This window comes from Phoxinus phoxinus, assembly GCF_949152265.1.
Source record: "Phoxinus phoxinus genome assembly, chromosome: 2".
NCBI lineage: Eukaryota > Metazoa > Chordata > Actinopteri > Cypriniformes > Leuciscidae > Phoxinus > Phoxinus phoxinus.
In genome coordinates, this window is record NC_136877.1 from 35,185,252 (window position 1) to 35,205,997 (window position 20,746).

Genomic DNA, 20,746 nt, shown 5'->3' on the forward strand with positions numbered 1-20,746 from the left:
ATGCAAAAGCCTCCAAGTGCCATCTGAAATGTTCTTCTAGAATGATAATTTTTATCAAGCTTGTATGTTTATGTTCAGTTATTTCACTTTAATGGCAATATATATATGTTGTGTATCCTGTGCATGCACAGCATAACACACACACTACCATTCAAAGGTTTGGTGTCTGTAAGATTTTTTTTTTATATGTTTTTGTTGAGTCTTTAGTGCTGATCATCAAAATACAGTAAAACAGTGTAATGGTGAAATATTATTCAAATTTAACTGTTTCTATTTCAATATTTCAAAATATAATTTATTCCTGTAATTGTGAAGCTGAATTTTTTGCATCATTACTCCAGTCTTCAGTCACATGATTTTTCAGAAATCATTCTAATATGCTGATTTAGTGTTCAGGAAATTTTTCTTATTATTATCAATGTTGAAAACAGTTGTGCTGCTTAATAATTAAAAAAAAGTTGTGCTACATTTTTTTCATGATTCTTTTATGTATAGAATGTTTAAAAGAACAGCGTTGATTTAAAATAGAAATCTTTTGTTACATTATAAATCCCTTTACAGTAAATTTGATTTGATTTAGTGCATCCTTGTTAAATAAAAGTATAATTTGTTTTATATATTATTTATATAGTGTGTGTATGTGTGTATAATATATATATATATATATATACAGGGTGCGATTTGTGAAAAAAACAGAGGGGGGGATGTTTTGAAAAAAAATTATTCATAAAAATAGATCATGAGAACATGAACATCACTGCATTTGGAGGAATTGTAAAATCTTTTTTCTTATTAACTGAAGTAGCCTAACGCAATATTTTTACTCTAATAGCTTATCTTTCCCCACACATATGAACTGTGATCATGCAATAGCGTTAACTTTACATCTCAGTGTTGTGCATGAACGCGTTCAATGAACGACGTTCATATTTCGCCGAACTGAACGAATCACTTTTCATACAATGAACGTGAACGAGAGCGGCGCTCACTCTGGCAGGAATGAGCAGCACACGCGCAGTTCACGTTCACGCTCATTTGAAAAGTCAGGTTTTACCAGGGCTTAATCCGACATTGGATCCGGAACCTTTTTTATTGGATCCGGCACCTCCTGTGTCACTAAAATTAATTGCCTAAATGAAAAAAAAAATTACTGTTTGTGTAGCCTAGTGTTCAATTTTTGTGACACATGACTTGCGCGCTTGTTGTAGGCTACGAGTTGAGATTGCTTAGCCTCGGTCGTTACACTCAGGGTAAAAATGTCAAAAAGACAGGAAAGTTTGCTTAACTTTTTCAAATACGCTGGACAGTCAGATCCCAAACAAGCAATAATCGTTTCCGCTGATCAAAAAGGAGACACGGTGGACACAGTAGCCTAGTATCGATATCTCGTTATTTCGACATAATAAGGGGACATTCTAATCTGCATTAAGCGTTCTTATAGCCTAATGGTTTTCTATGGGAGGAAAATGCTTAACCGTTCATATTATTGGCTCATCTGATTTTTTGTACATAGCATAGCCTATTTGTTAGGATTTTAGTATCATAATGATTAGGCTAATAAATGCACGCACAATTATCCGTGAACTTGATTTGAACAAATGCCTTTCAACTTGTGTGTGCAAAATTCAGAATTAAATTAATGTGCAGAAATTTGTACAAATAGAGAGTAGGCTATGTAGGCCTGGCCTACTATAGCCTACTGTTGTAGCCATTAAAAAAGCGCGTTTCATATTTGTTAAAATATTATGTTTTTTTTTTTTTCATTGATTTCCATTTGATTTATGAAAAGTGAACAGCACGACCGAGTAAGATAGGATGCGCAATATGAGACATGGAGCGTCAGACATGATTTTGACCGTTGAAGTTGAAGTTGTTATAGAAAGCCTTTCTTTAAAGTGAATTTCGTTTTGTATAAATTGTATCTTAGTTTTAATCAAATTTTCATCAACCAATTGCCTGTATTTAATGAATAGGCCGACGAAACAAATATAGCCTAACGGAGGCGCCCGCGCGCTCAAGCTTGTAGGCTATTGCACGTGAACTAGAGCACATCCTTAACGAAACTCCGTGTATGCCTCACACAGACATGACAAATACATCAAATACACAAAGCTTGAAATGTCTTTAAACGAAATCATTCAAAACGAAAAAAGAAAAAGGCTACTCTCTGATTATGTAATCCATTATTAGGCTTATTTATGTGCATTTCTCTCTATAAGCGCGTTCACACGGAGATGGCGATCGACACTTTTAGAGAAAACACTTGTTTATTAATAAAAATCAATAGGCTACACGCACACATATTATTTCGAAATAACGAGATATTGTGTTGAAATAACATTATTAATAATAATAATAGCCTACATCTTTGTTAAAATAATTTAACAAATGAACGTGTTAGATATGTGAACTTAGTTCATAAAAAAAAAAGAACTATGAACATGAAATAGTTCATTATCAGATGTGTGAACTGAAATTTGAGCTAGTTCTTTTTAAGTATGAACTGGCACAACACTGATCGCGATGCTGAGCTACAGTGAAATGATAGAAAAGACATGATCTGTATTAGCAATTCGCCTCATTCGCGCAAACTGGATGCGCGAATGAGGCTCGCGTCTACCGCACCGCGCTAAACACCACGCCGCAGGACCTCTAGACGCGCGTTACATTGAAATCACTCGCGCCAGACGCTCAAGAGTGAGTGAGTAATCATTTTAAAATAAAATTGACTTTAATCAAACCACGAATCCGTGATAAGTTTTGTGATCCGTCTCGCCCCTAGTAGCACTATGATCACTTTGAGGGGGGGATAAATTTATCCCCACCGGGGATACAAATAATTAAGCAGAGGCAGGGATACATTGACCAGAAAGGGGGAAATCCCACGCATCCCCCCCGGCAAATCGCACCCTGCATATATATATATATATATATATATATATATATATATATATATATATATATATATATATATATATATATATATATATATGAGAGTTGCAACCCATAAAAAATGACACCAATTTTCTTTGGCCTCAAAGTTTGCCTCTCTATATTTCATTACTCTTTCCTCCTTGTCTACATATCTCGCTCTATCTCTGTCTCTCTCACTTCTTGTGAGCAGAAGAGGAAACTGAATCCTCTGTTGGGTTTCTTGCTTCACCTAGTGTTGCTTTCACTCAAGCAAACCACTGTGCCTGATGGTGAAGGATCATTTACACAAACACACTCATAGTCTGTGTCTGACATGTGTAGGTCTGTCTCAGGAGAGTGAGGTGGTGATTGTGGCTCCACCGCGGAACTCTACAGTGGTCATGGGTCGTCCAGCTGTGATGGAGTGCATGGCTCAGGGTGAGCCCAAACCCTTCGTGTCATGGAGCAGACAGGGTAAGACGCAAACACAAATATACTGTATTACGCGCATGCATCCATATCGTATTTGTGTGAAATTGTATATGTAGTACATTTTGTTATAGTTACATTTTATTTCAATTGTCCACTTTAAACATTCTACTAACTGTAAGATACTTTGCACACTTTATGTCCTTGCACACTGAGTCCGAAATTTTCACATGTGTATTTTCGTATTCGTCATTCGGTGGCTCTGAATTGTCAAACACCATTCAAAATGCTTGCTATTTGCTACGAAAAATGCCGAAAATCGAACCCGATCCGAATTGTTTTATGACGGACGAAAGTTTCGGAGGCAGTGTGTAAGCGCGATTGATATAACGTGATGTCGTATTTATTTTTTAACGTGTGAAAATTTTAACCGCTAATTTCAGACTCTGTGCAAGGACCTTTAGATTGTTAGTAGACTGTTAGGTTAGGGTTAGAGTTAGTAGAATAAGTTGACATGTACCGGTAGTTGCAAAGTTACTTATAGTCAGTAGAATGTCTGTTGGGGGAGCATCAAAATAAAGTGTAAGCGGGTATTAAGCAGACTGTCCACTTATACTCTAATGATTAGTAGTTTACATGTAGATGCAAAGGTACTTAGAAGAAAGTCTAAAGTGGACTATTAAAATAAAGTGTAACCATTAAAATATATAATAATTTCTTTCATGAATTCCTTTTGGGCTCGGTTTGGCTAGAGGACCCAAACTAACCGGGTCAGTCAGTTTGAAGTAGGAGAGCCCGGTAGGTTCAAAACCTGGTGAAAAATCCTTAAATAATCATTGATGTGCCCGTAAACCCCTGGTTGATTGGGAGACAGAGACACTGTGCTAATAAGTGCATTGTTGTTTTGAATAAAAGTGTCAGCTGAATGACCAAATTGTAATAAGTGTTGTGTCCACTGTGAACTTGGTGCCTGCATAAAACAATAGAAATGAACCCCACATATCTGTGATTTATAGAGTGAGCTTATACGTTTGCTTTATAGACACGTGGCTCTGCTGCAGCAGACACCCCAACTACCCACCCATCAGCCTCACTGTTACTGCTTCCACCCAGGTTCATTACGGACCTCATTTTGTCCTCTTTCCTCCACATTGATGCCAAGGCTTTATAACTTTGAGAGCATTATTCTCATTAGGTTTCATAAAAAAATTAACAAGATGTTGTAAATTGCAAAAGGTGTCTTTTTTCTTTTCTTTGTTTGAGTGCTAATATGGCAGCCGCAGACGGTCAGTGTCTAAGAATCGTTAATGCATGCCGTTCCTCCTCCAGTGCTGTACTGACCTCTGTCTGTTCACATTGCTCATTGCACACCTGGATGGGATGCACATTTTTCTTAACAGCTTAAAGGGATAGTTCACTCAAAATGAAACATCTGTGATTTTTGGACCCTCGTGTTGTTCCATACACACACAGACACGTACTCTCTTTCTGCCATGGATCACAAAAGGAAAATTTAGTATGAACAGGTTTTTATACTTTTATGGTGCTTTTGCGTCCTTTATTGAAACTAAACCTTCGGCCCCCATTCATTGTTATTGTATTGTGTTTGGAACAACGTGAGGGTTAAAAGTGTACAAAAGACTTGAATGCCAGATTCTCGGTACACTACCAACGCACAGCTTTTTCAAGGGTGCCGTTTATTCTATGGACATACTTGAAGAAATTTTCAATGTCTCAATGCTTTCTTGATTGATTTATTTCCTATTTTCTTTATAGTTGTATGCATTTTTTTTTTTTTTTTTACACAACCACTAGATGGAAAGCCTATAGCTACTGATGTGGTTGTCCTGGCAACCAACCTAGTGATTCCTGACACCCGCAGTCACCATGCTGGAGTGTATGTGTGTCGTGCCAACAAACCCAAGACCAGAGATTTCATCTCATCTCCTGCTGAACTTCGAGTACTAGGTAATTGTGTGTGTGTGTTTTCTTTTAACAGATCTTGCATATTCTGAATGAATACTGGATACATTACTGAGGGATTGTAGATAATCCAATGAACAATAGCATTTATATTAACATTAACCTACATTAATAAATGTGTTGTTCTCACTGTATTTTCCCCCCACTCTTATTCTGCCCAGCTCCACCAGTCATCCTCCAGCCCCCAGAGGCAGTGTCCCTGTCTCGGGGGAATACGGCTCGGTTTGTGTGTAATAGTTCTGGTGACCCTCCCCCTGCTCTGCGCTGGCTCAAGAATGGAGAACCGGTCCAGTCTAATGCCCGGGTTAAGACTCAGAACCCTGGTGTTCTTCTCATCAACCAGCTGCGGCTGGACGATGCGGGATACTACCAGTGTATTGCTGCCAACAGCCTGGGCACCGCCTGTGCCACTGCCAAGCTGTCCGTCATCGTGAGGGAGGGGCTGCCAAGTCCTCCTCGTCATGTGTCGGCCACACCCCACTCTAGCACTTCAGCACTGCTCACCTGGGACCCACCTGAACACAATACTGACCAGATCATCGGCTTCTCAGTACACTACCAACGCACGGCAGGTGAGAGTGAGTGTGTGTGTGTTTCATAATTCAGAATGGGTAAAAAGAAATGCAATTCCATTACCTAATCATGAGATCATTTATAAAATAAATAATACATTTATAACAATAATAAGTATTTTTAGAGGTGCATATAATATTTGGCCTTGACTATATATATCAGTGGTGAGCGATGACTTCTTTAACCGGGTATGCTGCTCCGTACATGTAATGTCAAAAATGCACCTAGTGCAGATGTATTTATAATAAGAGAGACGCTCACATTCACTCTAGACGGAGTGTTAGCTGCTCTGTTGCTTACTCTCATGACACATAGCAACACAGCTAAAAGTATTCCTAAAATGTTGGACCTTTTTTTTTTTTAAGTAGTCTGTATTTACCTGTTGAGAGTGACATGCCGTCACAATTGAAACTACAAACTTCACCTTTAAATGGTACTGTGCTTCAGCTTAGGAAACACATCTAAATCTGAGACGACAAATAAAAAACACCATGGCAGGTGTCAATTTAAATGTATGCTGGAAGTGTTTTTTTTATTATTAAGAATAAAAAAAAAGTCAAATATAATTATAGTAAATATAATTATAATAAATAAAAATAGTATTTCTTAAAAAAGTGTTCTTTAAAAAAAAAAAAAAAGTTGAAATAATGGAATGACTAAAAAAACGCAGACTATTAATTAACAACCTTGATAGTTACAGTATGTATGTCTTTAACAGTTTATAAACCGTTTTTGTAAAAAAGATATTTCCCTATGGAGAAAATGAAATACTCTGAAAATAGTTTGACTTTTTTAATTTGAAATTAGTCTTGGTAGCTTTCTATCAAATACAATGTGATTTTCGTTGACCTAGATCTGGCAGCAACAGCACATTTTTCTACTTGGGCGAGCGGACAGATTTCCCTACGCGTGAAATCCCCCATTTGCAAACCAATAAGAACGTGAGACAATGATGACGATACATAACAGAGCGTAGGCTCCAAAGCTGCTGTGGATCCGCTTACCCGAAACCCTCCATTAACTGGCTGAGAAAATTCAAGAAAATTACTATAATTTGGAAAATAAATATGACTGTTACATAAGTATTAAAATACTACTGACAAAATGCATAATGATTATCTTTATCTAGACATTGTCAAACAGTCAATAATTACAGAGATTTACAGTCTGACAGTTGGTTGTAAGCTGTATGAAAATAACTATTTTCTGTAATCAAAGGACACTGCTTGGGTTATACTGTACATTCAGTAGTGGCAATGTAGTGCTGCTTAAAAAAAATAATGCTGGAATGCTTTATGTGTTCTAAAATATTCTTTAAGTTCAACGTTTATAAAAAAAATAAAACAGATTTTGAATATTGAATATGGGAACCAGTTATCTGTTTAAATCAGTGTTATTATTCTTAACTAAAACTATTTACAATTGTCCACTTTAATTGAAATAAAGTTGAAATAAAATACAATAGAAATATCACATGTTAAAAGGAAAATTGTAAAATGAAAAAAAAAAATCATAATTTTTGCTTTGGCAACTAAACTTAAACTGAAATAATAGAAATATATTTTAAAAAATTAGAATTGAAATGAAAACTAAAAGTATAAAAAAGTCAAATCAAAATATGAATAAATACAATAGTATATAAATAATACTAAAATAACACATTAGAACAAAATTTGGAAAATATGATTTTGTTCTCAAATTTTCCTAAACTTTCTGAGCTCTTTCCTATTTTGTTACTGGCGTCCCTGTTTGACCCTGCCGTGTTTCTCATTACACTGAGTGTAGCCAGCTTAAGTGGATCAGTCCACAGAGAAAAATCTTGTCTCATTACTTTGCAGAAGCCAATCCACTTCATAGATCGCTGCTGTACAGAACAAATGCCATAAGTAATGTTAGCTCCTGCTGTTATTGATGGGGTCACTCTTCTCCTCATTTAGAAACTCATACCCAAAAGACTAACAAAAAAACAAACAAATTTTGGCTATTTACTATTTGTGTGTTCTATAAATTGTGTGTTTTCAGGCTCAGACAACATGGAGTATCAGTTTGCGGTGAATAACGACACCACAGAGCTGCATGTAAAGGAGCTGCTCCCTCACACAGCCTACACCTTCTATGTAGTGGCCTACTCGCCCATGGGGGCCAGCCGCCCGTCACAGCCCGTTACTGTGGAGATGCTAGAGGATGGTGAGCACTGACTAATGGGTAGAGGTCAGGTTTTCAACGTGATAAGGAATGTTGACACATTTAAAAGTAGTATTTTTATGATATGTATAGACCTTATGCACCAGAGAAACAAGCGCCCCGCCAATATTGAGCCTTATTGTAGTTCTCCTAAAAAAACTGTCCCAAAGTCTGCTTGCCATGATCCATAATGTTTGAACAAAATAAGAACAGCGTGCAGCTAAACGTTACGCACTACGCAGTTGTCCACGTCTGTCGGCATGATTACGTCATGGCTATGGCAGTACGAGCGGAAATAGAGGATAGCGCGGATATTGCGTCATTGACAGGCGACATTTTTTTTCCGGGACGGGCCATTATTTAAAATTGGAATTTCTCTGAAATACAAAATATTTGGAGACTTTTGGGATATTGTAAGTACACAACTGCAGGAAATATATCACACTGTGCAAGTGATTTTTGGATATTTTATTACAAAATTCTTACATATTGTACCTTTAATGTAAAGTTAACGAAAGTTATCATGAGGATTGTAATGTTTAAAGCAGATGTCTTAACAAATGTCAGTAGACTGGAAAGATTTTAAAACGTTCATAAATACGCAAGATCGCTGTGAAAATACAGACCAGAAGACAAAAGACAACGAGCGCAGCGCTGAAAAGGGGCGGGGCTACATAAGGTCTATACTTTGCATAATATGCACATTTTCTGCATGCATGGAATTACAACTTACTACCACATTTAACTTCTACATACAATGCATAATGCTGTATGCAATGTGCTAGAGTTGACCATTAACATTGTGACTAATCAACAAAAAGTATGATTTTTTTTTTTTGCAACTTATGCACTATTCTTTGCCATTTTGTAGTATAAATAGTCTACTATAATAGTCTACTATAAATAGAGTACTATGTTCACACTGAAAATTCCAACAAGAATTGCACTTCTAAGTGTGGAATTCTGGAAACGTCATGCACTGTTGCAGCCTTCCTTACATAGTGAAATTTTCATTTGAGTGTATTTGTATAGTGCTTTTCACAACTCGTATTGTTTCAATGCAGCTTTACAGAAAATGCTTTATTGAAAATGTTCAGTGTTACAATAGGAGGGGAGGGGCTATTAGACTCCGATGCTGGATGACAAAATAACCATATAAAATTCATACACTAGACGCTGTAGTGCATAGTAGTTCTGCATGGTGTATAGTTTGTCAATTGAGACAACTACTGTTTTGTAAATCTGTATTTGCTTTTTGTTCTCTGCAGTTCCCAGCGCTTCACCGCAGCTGTCCCTGCTGAGCACATCTCCCACTGACATGAGAGTCATGTGGCTGCCCCTCTCCTCACAGCTGAGCCGTGGAGCCATCACACGCTACCGCATTGACTACAGAGCGCTGGAGCAGGGTAAGACAGAGCCACGTACTAACCCCTGCGGCGTTAACCCTGGAACGGTTAACCTTTCGACAAAATGTTTGTTTGTTTTTTATCTAAAAAGTTTGCGGGGGTTTTTTGTGTATCATATTTGATACATCAGGCTTTTATGGCTCATATAGTATGATATGGGAGAATATAGAGCTCATGTTCTGAACAAAACTGAGGTGTTTTTTTCCCTCCTTAGGGGCCCAAACTGTACAAAAATATGCAATTTGATTTATATGGCTAAAAAGGAAGATGATATTCTGATAGCTTGCAGACTACTTGCATAAAATGCGTATAATATCAGTTGTCATCATTGTATTGCATTGCATTGCATAATATGTTTTGACCCCCACAACTAAAACTACAGAGCTTTAATATGTCAAAACATATTATGCAATGCAATGCAATTCAATGCAATACAATGATGACAACTGATATTTATATGCATTGTAAAAATACAATGATGTTTGAGAGATACAGTACAAATAGAGTAAATGTTCCTCAAAAGCTTGATTTATCATTTGATATTCACATTTTAACATGATTTTTCAACAACAACAAAAAATGTATGGATCAAGGAAACCTAGTAGCTTCAATCTAGTAAGTGCCTTCACTTCAGAAGGCATGTAGTAGATTGTGTACTGCATGCTTTTCGAGCAAAGCTTTGATCATGTTGAAATCATGTAGAGTGAGTAGAAATTTGTGTATCAAATATGATACAGTTGGTTACATAGTGTTAAGATCTATGAGGGGGGGTGTAGGAGGTTTTGCCTTGACACATGTTGATAAATTCATGTTGGCTGCTGAATCTGTAGTTTTGTGCATTTATCTGCAGTCACTAGGAGGGCAGCATGCATATCTGGGGTATTTTGAGCTGAATAATAAAGGCATGGCTGATTGCTTCTGCTCTATTAGAGCTCTGGATGCTTAATGAACAGTAATAAAGGTGGAACAAAAGACAGATTCGGTCTGATGGCCTGTGACACAGAATGAGAGATAGAACCAAAGTCAATTCAGACATCCATTGTTCATGCCTCTTTATCAGCCAGCTGCAGAAATTATTTCCACTGGAATACTTATTTTCTGGCACATGTTCGTGTGTGTGCCCTGCAGTGGATCGCATATATTCTGTGGAAGTGGGTGGGAATGAGACACAGGTGACTCTAAGGGATCTGAAACCAAATCAAACGTACCAGCTCCGGATTGCGGCGGGAACACGAGCCGGGTTCAGTCAGCCTTCTGAGTGGGCCTCGCATCACACACCAAACCTTACTCAGGGTGAGTAAACATAAAAATGCACTATATGCACATATACCAGGTTCAACTAACTCATGGTTAATCTTGTACGCAGTGGCGCCTCCAAGGGGTGACCGGTGGGCCATGGATCCCCCTAAAACAACATTAGTCTCACAGTCACCAAGATGTATACATTTTTGGTTACCTTAAGACTAAATAGTGAATTTAATGTCTACATGTCTTATCAGACATGGGCCAAACACTTTAATTAGTGTTCATGATTGGAATATTTTGAACTTGATGTGTCACCACATGCTTTTTTTCCCTAGCAATTGTTTTGTGTGCAGTTTAGATCTTGTGTGTTGGCTGGTACAATGTTCAAATCTATAGTCAAGTACAAGGTTTTACATACACTACTGTTCAAGGTTTAGGTTCGGCTTATGCTCACCAAGGCTAATGGCAATTTTTTTTCTTCTGATCAGAAATACAGCAAAATACAAAAATACATACATTGTGAAATATGATTACAAATTTAAATAACTTTTATTTTTTTATATATATTTAAAGTGTAATTTATTCCTGTGATGTCAAAGCTGAATTTTCAACATCATTACTCAAGTCTAAATTGTCACACGATTCTTCAGAAATCATTATAATATGATGATTTGGTGCTCAAAAACATTTCTTATTATTATTATCAGTGTTGTATAATCACAGTTGTGCTGCTTAATATTTTTGTGGAAAACATGCTAAATTTTTAAGGATTAATATAAAGTTCAAAAGAACAGCATTTATTTAAGATATAAATGTTTGTAACATTATAAATGTCTTTACTGTCACTTTAATGTATCTTTGCTGAATATATATATATATATTTTAAAAAAATCATCCTGACCTCAAACTTTTGAATGACAGAGATGTAATGATAAATTATTAGCATAAAATCTGGTGTGATGAATCTGTGTATCTTCTGTTCCATCCATAGCCATTTTGAAGTCATAAACCGATATTGTCTTCATTTTGTCTCACAAAATTAGACCATGTAAATTATATTTAACCAGAATTATTTGATTTTCCCTAAGTTTTGTTTCCCTATTGGCCCTTCTTAAAGCTAAAATGAGAAAACAAATTGTGGCAGTGGGATAAGCTTGTAGGCTTCTTTTTGGTTGTTTAAAACACAAGTTTAATTTGTTTGCAATTTCAGTGTCCCCCATAAAGAATGTCCTGGAGGTGCCACTTGCCCTGCTAGTGTGCACACAAAATACACACCGCTGTTCTCACTAACTCCCTCTGCTGTTTTCCCAGTGCTCTTTGCTCCCACTGAGCTCAAAGTGAGAGCCAAAATGCTTTCCCTCCATGTCACATGGCAGCCACCACCCAATCACACTCAGATCACAGGCTACAAGCTTTCCTGGTGGGAGGTGGATGGAGAGGAGCTGACCAATGAGGAGAAGCCTGTGATCAATGAAAGGATTCAGCAGATCAAACTGAGGAAGAGAGTTAAACACCATGAGGTCACAGGCCTGGGTGAGAGTTGAGCGGTAACTTTATTCACAAATATGCTATACTCTCACATAAAAATATCATTGAATATTATATAATAGACACTTTTTTACAAAGCTGTGCATATTTTCCAAATGCTGGGACTGTTTATGGTACTGATTTTCTGTCACTATCAGCAGTTATCAAACTTGTAAAGTGAATTGAAACTAAAACCATGAGGACATTTTTGTTGCATGAAATAAAATAAATAAAAACATAAACTTATTTTATTTCAGCTGGTTTCTAAAGCAACATTTCTGATCCTAAAACTAAAAATAACTGAAAATTAATAAAAAAAATTATACAGACATGTCGAAACAACAAAATTACAAAACTAAAACTAAAATGAAAATGAAAAATATTACAGTAAAAACTAATTTAAAATATTCATAAGAACTATAATAGTATATCAATAATACTAAAATAACACAGGTCTAACCTGCATGAATGCAAAGTATGCAATATGCTTTACAATATGACAATTTGTGATTGTGTTGTTTCAGTTCCTGATCGACTGTACGAGGTGAAGGTTTGGGCGTTTAATAAACAGACTGAGGGTTATCCTGCTGTATGGAAGGGCAGAACAGAGAAGCTCACACACGGTGCGTTTGGTTATGATGAGAAGACAATGATAGATAAAATCATATCTACCCGTCATGTAGATTCAAATCTGAGTACATTTGTGTGTGTGTATCATTTTCTTAGTGCGGACAACAATCTCTCACCCACCATTGCCGCCCATCAGCGTCAGAGCTCGTGCGAACAGTTCCACCTCTATCTGGCTCCGCTGGGAGAAACCGCACTTTAGCAATGTGCGAATCATCAACTACACAATACGCTGCAGCCCCGCAGGAATACGCAATGCATCGCTGGTCTCATACTATACCAGGTGTACCATGCATATACACAAAAATATTTATGTATAGTCAGATTATGTGGGTGAGAAAATGGTCTTTCTGTACTCAAACTTTTGAATGGTTGTGTGTGAGACATTATATCAGCCACACTTCTCTCTAAATAGCAGCATTGACTATTAAAAAAAATACTTTATTGGTTAACCAGTCCTCTGTATTTTTCTTCACTGTCTTTCAGCTCTTCTAAGGAGATTTTACTGGGATCACTGAAGCCCTTCACTAGCTACGAAATCGCTGTGCAGTCTAACGGGGTTGATATGAGTGGCCCCTTCAGCAGCACAGTGGAAGAATACACACTTCCAGACAGTGAGTACAGCCCTTTTAGAATATGAAGATTATATATTGAATATTTCACAAAATTTCCCCCAAAATAAGCTTTTCACACATGAGTTTTATTTCTAGTGAATCTGGCAGAGTTCACACTGTCATGTGTCTGTTCGTGCGTGAGTGAGAGCTTTAATTATAGTGTGTATACAAGTGTGAGTGTCTGTATTTTTTTTTGTAGGATGTGATGAATGAATGAATGCATATCTGTTAGTATACTGTGATTGTGTGGGTCATTGTGAGTCGGTGTGTTTGTGTTAGGTTAACAGTTAGGGGATTAATAGGGAGAGGCGTAAGGAGATAATTGGCTTTAATTAAAAGCCCAGATGGAATTGCCCCTCTTGTTGGCCAAGAGTCTTTCAGCTTGTCAGTCAGTCTAGCCAAGTGATGGCAGGGAGGAGCTCGTTGCTACAGCGATTTAGTGTCAGACTAACTGGGAGAAGCTTTATCTACTCTTGAGGGGGCTCTTCAAAAGAGACCTTTCCCTCATAAAAAAACCCCCTGAAATTATACTCACAATATCTCCTTAAAAGTCACAGACTGTAATGCTATGTGTGACAGTTATAACATCACAAACATTTAAATGTGCTTTTCTTAGAAAACACTTTTTCTACCAGAGAAAAGAATGCATTTTTGTGTGTGATATTTATGTAGCATTAGCAGCTAGCACACAAGATAGTTTACTTATACCATTGTTTACACTTGCTCACGTCATTCAAAACCTATTTTTTAATGTGGAACGCAAAATGAGGTCAAACTTAGGAAGCTGCTCTTTTCCATATAATCAAAGTGGATAGTTATTTTAGTCAACCTAAAAAAATATATAAAAAAAAGCACCATTGAAGTACTCCATGTGACTTGTGTGAATACTGTATGTCTTCTGAAGCTGTACTAACTGAAATGCAAGTTATTTTCTGAAAATCTTGTTTCTTATTGTTAAATTAGTGCATTCAGAGTACACTTCAAAAAAGTGCCCAAAACACCTTAATAGTCCCATGGTATTCTTGAAAAGTACTGTACTTTGACATACCATGTGAATACTATGGTAAATACTCATAGTATGAGTAGTCTGAAATATTGGCTAAATGGGGTTATATATATATATGCATGTGCATTTTGAATATTGTGTCTAATTCAAATTTAAAATGATTGGGAGATGATAATAATCAACATTTCTAATTATTATGGTTCTTTATTTAAATTTGTTTGGTGTTTTGTGAGTCAGGTTTAAAGGTGTGTTTTCATCGTAGGACCCTCCTCTCCTCCTGTGGATATGCAGTTGAGTGCACTGGACTCATTCTCTGTTCTGGTTAGCTGGCACCCTCCACTGGAGCCAAATGGAGTCATTTTGACCTACTGGATCTTCTACACTGGCAACATCAGCCATCCAGATCACCTGTGGATAAACCTCACACATGATGGTACACACACACACACACACACACACACACACACACACACACACACACACACACACACACACACACACACACACACACACACACACACACACACACACACACACACACACACAAGCACATGGTGTTGTACTTCATATGAGAATTGTTATTGGCTCTCTTATAAATCTCTCTCTGTCTCAATCTCTTCCCTCAGGTTCTGTCACCAATGCAGAAGTCCAGGGCCTGATGAGCGGGACTCGTTATTATTTTAAGATGGGGGCCTGCACTGAAATGGGGGTGGGACCATATTCACCTGTGAAGGATGTCTACACTCCACCAAAGAAATATGGTGTGCATGTTTTATAAAACTGTTTTCACAATATTTAGTGAGTGTATAAATGTTAAGGTTGTTTTTCAAGGTTTATATTGCATTTCTGTGATCACCATTTTGTTTTAGTTAATACTTTGTAGAAACAGATCAATAACCAGTATTGTAACATTATGTCGGCTAGTTTAATTTATTTATCTTATTTATTGATCCGATGAAACCCTTTCATGAGCTACATTTTAAATTGTCATAATATTTCAGTTTTCACTATATTTTTTATCAAATAAATACAGCGTTGGTGTGAGCATAAATGCTTTAAAAAATATATTTGGAACAGTAGTGTACACAAGTCATTGTTTTGATTATTGTTTTTTTCTTACACAATTTTTTTTGTGTGTAAATAGAACTTTAGAGAGCAAACTAGAGAGAGTGAGCCATTTTGCAAACTGCCACAAAGATTTTCAGTGGAAATATAAATGAATCATTCTGTCATAACCACTTGTTGAAACCTCTGAATCTTTACATTATACATTTGCCCCTGTGCCTTTGGTTGATGCTTTTATACAACACATGTATCTTACACTGTATTCAGAGTATACGTTTTATCTGAATCAAACCCATGACCTCGCAGTAGTCTTTGAGCTACAGAATGGCTTTAAACACTTGGCTTATATGTGAACATTTACTATCAGAAAATGGAAGCTTTTGGGACGAAAGACATGAACCTGAAAATATCTGATTTGTGCGTATGTGTCATTATGTGCATTTCATATTTGCTATTGCTTTGGCAATGTAAACCCCTTGTTTATAATGGCAGTTACGTTTCTCTGAAAGTGTGTGTGTGTGTGTGTGTGTGTGTGTGTGTGTGGTGGGTGGGGGGATGGGGGGGGGGGGGTGGCACCGCCATCTGCCTCTGCCCATCACTGACACTCAATTAATAGCACTCCCACAGGGAGTGTGAAGTGATTCAGTCCAGCCTCATATACACACACCGTCTGTGGGGAGTTGGCCACAGAAATTCACAAAGACTTGCATACACCAGTCCTATAATGACTTATTATAATTAATATAATACAATTGTGTTATAATTAATATTTCATTGTTATACTTAAGTATGGTTTGTATTGAATTACTACGAGGTTTTATTATGTACAATTGCTTGATGAATGATTTCTACACTTCTATCATGCATTCTCTTTTTTTAACTTCTTGCCTTTCTCTTACTCTGTACCCCCCCCCCCCCCCCCCCCCCTCCCTTTTGCTCTATCACGTTCCTCCAGAGCTGGATATCCATGCTGTGACTGGTATCATAGTTGGAGTGTGTCTTGGTCTGCTCTGCATCCTGTTCTGCATGTGTGTCAGTTTCCGCAACGGAAAAACACGGTACGCACCTCTCCAAACTCTATAAGATCTACAAGTGTTGTGGAGATAGCTCGGTTTAGATAGCTCTGTTGATTATAAATTGTTCACCCAAAGTTAAAAAATTATATATTTACCCACGTCATTCTAAATCTTTTTTCTGCAAACAAAAAAATATATTGTATGTATTTGTCATACAATGAAAGTCAGTGGTGTTTGAAACAACACTGGGCCAGTGTTGTAATTGTTAACTAAAAAGGATTTGGCCATTTAAATAGAGCTGAAATAAAATAAATGATATACAGTATATTAAATGAAAAACTTATTTAGAAAAACAATTAGAAAGATCGCCTTGATAAATAACTTAAATGAGTTTGGATAAATTACACACCAAAAAATTAAGCTGTGTAGAAATATAAAAAATGACAAAAGCACTGTGGGTAATGATACCCTCATGTCACGATATGATACATATCACGATACTGAACTCACGATACGATATTTTTGCGATACTCCAAGACATATGGGAAAACTTTAACCGGGTGACTTGGTGCTGGTAACCCAATGCACAGGACATAAATATCTGAAGCTGAAAATACAGAATTATTTTAGATGAATATGCTTGCACTCTGTAACTGACTAGATATATTCCAAATAATGTAGGCCACTTTTTATTGTAACATCAGACATTTGGCATTATCAGGACCCACAAATATTCCCCCCATTGCATTATTATACATTATATTCAACATTATATAGTAGTTTAATATAGTACTGACACTAAAACTCTGTAAACTTAAAACAAATTCTCACATAGTAATTTTCATTTTGGGTGAACTATACACAATATATATTGTGAAACGATATATTGTCACAGCCCTAAAAAGCACATAACAAAATTATTGAAACTTGAACTAAAATTAAAATGAAAAATATTTAAAAAATAATAAATACTGTAATAGTATATAAATAAAGTGTTATAAAATATCACGGTTCATCACAGCATTAGGGCCCACTTACTTTCATTGTATGGACTAAAAAACACTGAAACGGTGCCTTTATAAAAAAAATTAGGTGAACTACCCCATAAACAAAGAACAATACTGCAACAATCAGAGCTTAGGCACAAATCTGTTTTCCCCTAAACGCTTTTAATGACAAACGAGCTGCAGCGAAAAGCCTCCTCAAATGATATTCAAATTCGGAAAATTTAAAGGACCTTTTGGATGTTACTTTAAACTAGAATGAGACATGGGTGAATAACAACACTCAATCACACAGTGTGTGTGCAAGCGTGTGTGTGTCTGAAGCAGATGTGGCAGATGTGGAGTATTGAGAGCTGAATGACAGAGAGTCATGGCTGATTGCTCTTGCTCTATCAGAGCTCTGCTGGTTTAATGAACAGCCACAGAGGCAGATTGAGTCTGCTGGGCCTTTGCATTTAAAGAATGAGAGAACCAAACTCATCTCACCTTCTTCTGAGATTTGTGGTCATTATTATTGGTTAACAGAGTCTGAATAGGGCACTGTGTCTCCATTATACATGTGTGACCTTTACATTTCAATGTATATTTTTCACATAAGTATACACTGACATTAATAGTGGCAGATTTGACAAGCTGTGTGAGTCTGGGTTAATTTGCACTCATCAGACTGTTGGTTGGGGGTTTAGAATGGTACCTCCAGCTGTGAAATTGAGACCAAGCTCTTTAGAGAAAATGACTGGTTCTTTAATATTCACCATGTAAATGTATATGGAAGGAGAAAAAGGGCAGGTTACATTTCTGAAAATAAGGAACATTGTGTATGTCTTTAAAAAGAAATAAGAAATGTTTGATTTTTAAAGTCAATTTCAAAGTAGCAGTTAGACATACACTGTCCCTTGTTTGACAAACATACACTATTATCATTCCACAATGTTATAAACCAACTGTGGCGAGCAGGAAGAGGTCGAGGGCCATGGCAGGATGGCATGAGGCCGGTGGTGTGATTACTGATGAGCGACACCTGCGACAGGCCTGTTCCTCTCTCCATCTCCACTGTCGTCGCTCCCACTTTTATGCTTCCGCTCCTCCGTGACGGATACGAGACCGGTGCGTCGCGCTAGTGTTGCTCATCAGTAATCACGCCACCGGCCACGTGCCGTCCTCCCACGGCCCTCGACCTCGTCCTGCTCGCCACACCAACCAAGCAGTTTCACATTTGATGAATTCCCATATAAAAACTGTTCAAAACATTAACAATCAAGATGTATTTGCTTACTTATTTTATTGATGTTGTTATTATAAATCTTACGTCACAATTATGTTCTATTACTTTCACTTTCATGGACTTTTAGTTTTTACTTTAGTTTATCTCCAGTTTCCTTTGTTGTAGTTTCCCGCCATTCGTTAGTTTCCATGGACACTAAGTAAGACAGCTGTTTGTTATTAGTTCATCACCATTGTGTATTTAAGTCCCTCCTTGTGCACTCTTCATTCGTCTGGTATAGTTGGTTTTTGCACTCTGTTTCATGTTTCGCTCATGTGCTGATTTGGTGCTCAATAAACATTTCTTATTAATATCAATGTTGAAAACTGTCTAATATTTGTGTAGAAACCGTGATATCAATTTTTCAGAAGTTCAAAAGAACAGTATTGTTTGACACAGATTTTTTTTAACTTTTTAAGTCACTTTTGATCAGTTAGTTACTCACACTAGGCACGGTTGTCATGAACCGGGCCCGAGTACGATTGTCCCCCCTCCCCACTCCCCCTCTGGCCTGCACTCACATAGGGTTTCAGCATTCGTGCCGGAGCACGCTTACGTGACGTCATTATGGTGCATAATGAAGTGTCACACCATGAAATGTAAACAGAAAAAAACAGCAATGAATTCGACAGTTTAGGATATCGCACAAGATTTGTCAACACAGAAAACATTTAATCACTGGAGTTTTTTTTTCCTCGACACCATCGTATTAATTGATTTTGATTAATATGCGCGAGAGAGAGAGAGCAGACAGCGCTCGGGTGAGGGCACGGTTCGTAGCACTCACACTAGTCAAACGAACCGCGCTTTGGTGGTCAAACGCACTCGGGCACGGTTCAAACTGGCTAGTGTGAGTGCAAGTGTACTGAGCCCATAAAACTTTTGGATATCTTTTGGGTTTAATTAGTTAATGAGCTGCACTTCTACAGCATTTATTAGCCTAATCTTTGTTAATGTTAATTTCAACATTTACTAATACATTATTAAAATCACGATTTGTATTTGTTAACATTAGTTAATGCACTTTAAACTAACATGAACTAACAATGGACAACTGTATTTTTGTTAACTAACATTACAATACTGTAACAAATGTATTTCTCAATTTTAGTTTATGTTAGTTAATACATTAACTCATTTTAACAAATGAAACCTTACTGTAAAGTGCTACCAATTGTTGAACAGTATTCTATAAACAAATTCCCCCCCTTAAATGTACTCTTTGTAAAATGATGATGTATTTCCGAGTCTATGGTGCTACAGAGTAGATCTCTTTAAAAAGTAACGAGGAAGGGCTTTTTAATTGTTTGTAAAAATGTGGAAACCTTGAAAGCATTATGTAACAGCTGACATTATATGCATGTCTATTATGTTATATATATTTTTATGAACTGTTTCAGATAATTTTGTATGTACTTTTGGATATCTTCGGTGTTACCACTTGTTACACGGCAAGAGAAATGCCTCAGGACATGCATTAATTTGCTGAGGTCTTATAGACGTATAAATCACTAGCATTCAGTTAAGCTTTATAAATAAAGACATTTAGTGATTTTTAATGATCTTTCTCTCTGCCATTGTTAGGGATGTCTCTGGTGGACTTGACTCGAGTTCTTTGAGTCCTCAGTACAGGAAGGGTGCCCGTCCAGTGCCTGCTGCTGCGCCTGACTGCAGTGACTGCCATGAGCTGGAAACCCTCATGCCCTCTAGTGCACAAGACCCCAACAGACCCCTCACAGAGCCCAGTGAGGAACAGAGTCTAATGGGTAATGTAGCAGGGACTGATGATGGCCTTTCAGAATCCAAGGTGAGCATTGCCAACATGGTGATATAGTGTAGTTAACTGTGCCGACACCTACTGTACAACATTACAGTGTACTATGGAACCAT

The 20,746-nt window shown here is 37.1% G+C and overlaps 1 protein-coding gene across 3 annotated transcripts in view; it reads left to right on the forward strand.

Annotated features, from left to right (window-relative positions):
• The window catches only part of igdcc4 (immunoglobulin superfamily, DCC subclass, member 4), a 70,506-nt gene that overhangs the window by 43,658 nt on the left and 6,102 nt on the right, over positions 1 to 20,746 (forward strand). For all 3 annotated transcript variants that reach the window (XM_079590207.1, XM_079590208.1, XM_079590209.1), the window contains 14 exons: positions 3,256 to 3,387; positions 5,158 to 5,310; positions 5,487 to 5,897; positions 7,921 to 8,085; positions 9,351 to 9,488; positions 10,617 to 10,781; positions 12,045 to 12,266; positions 12,785 to 12,883; positions 12,987 to 13,170; positions 13,374 to 13,501; positions 14,770 to 14,940; positions 15,134 to 15,268; positions 16,528 to 16,630; positions 20,441 to 20,663. In XM_079590207.1, the coding sequence (XP_079446333.1) occupies positions 3,256 to 3,387; positions 5,158 to 5,310; positions 5,487 to 5,897; positions 7,921 to 8,085; positions 9,351 to 9,488; positions 10,617 to 10,781; positions 12,045 to 12,266; positions 12,785 to 12,883; positions 12,987 to 13,170; positions 13,374 to 13,501; positions 14,770 to 14,940; positions 15,134 to 15,268; positions 16,528 to 16,630; positions 20,441 to 20,663 (2,429 nt within the window). The remainder of the gene's footprint in view (positions 1 to 3,255; positions 3,388 to 5,157; positions 5,311 to 5,486; positions 5,898 to 7,920; positions 8,086 to 9,350; positions 9,489 to 10,616; positions 10,782 to 12,044; positions 12,267 to 12,784; positions 12,884 to 12,986; positions 13,171 to 13,373; positions 13,502 to 14,769; positions 14,941 to 15,133; positions 15,269 to 16,527; positions 16,631 to 20,440; positions 20,664 to 20,746) is intronic.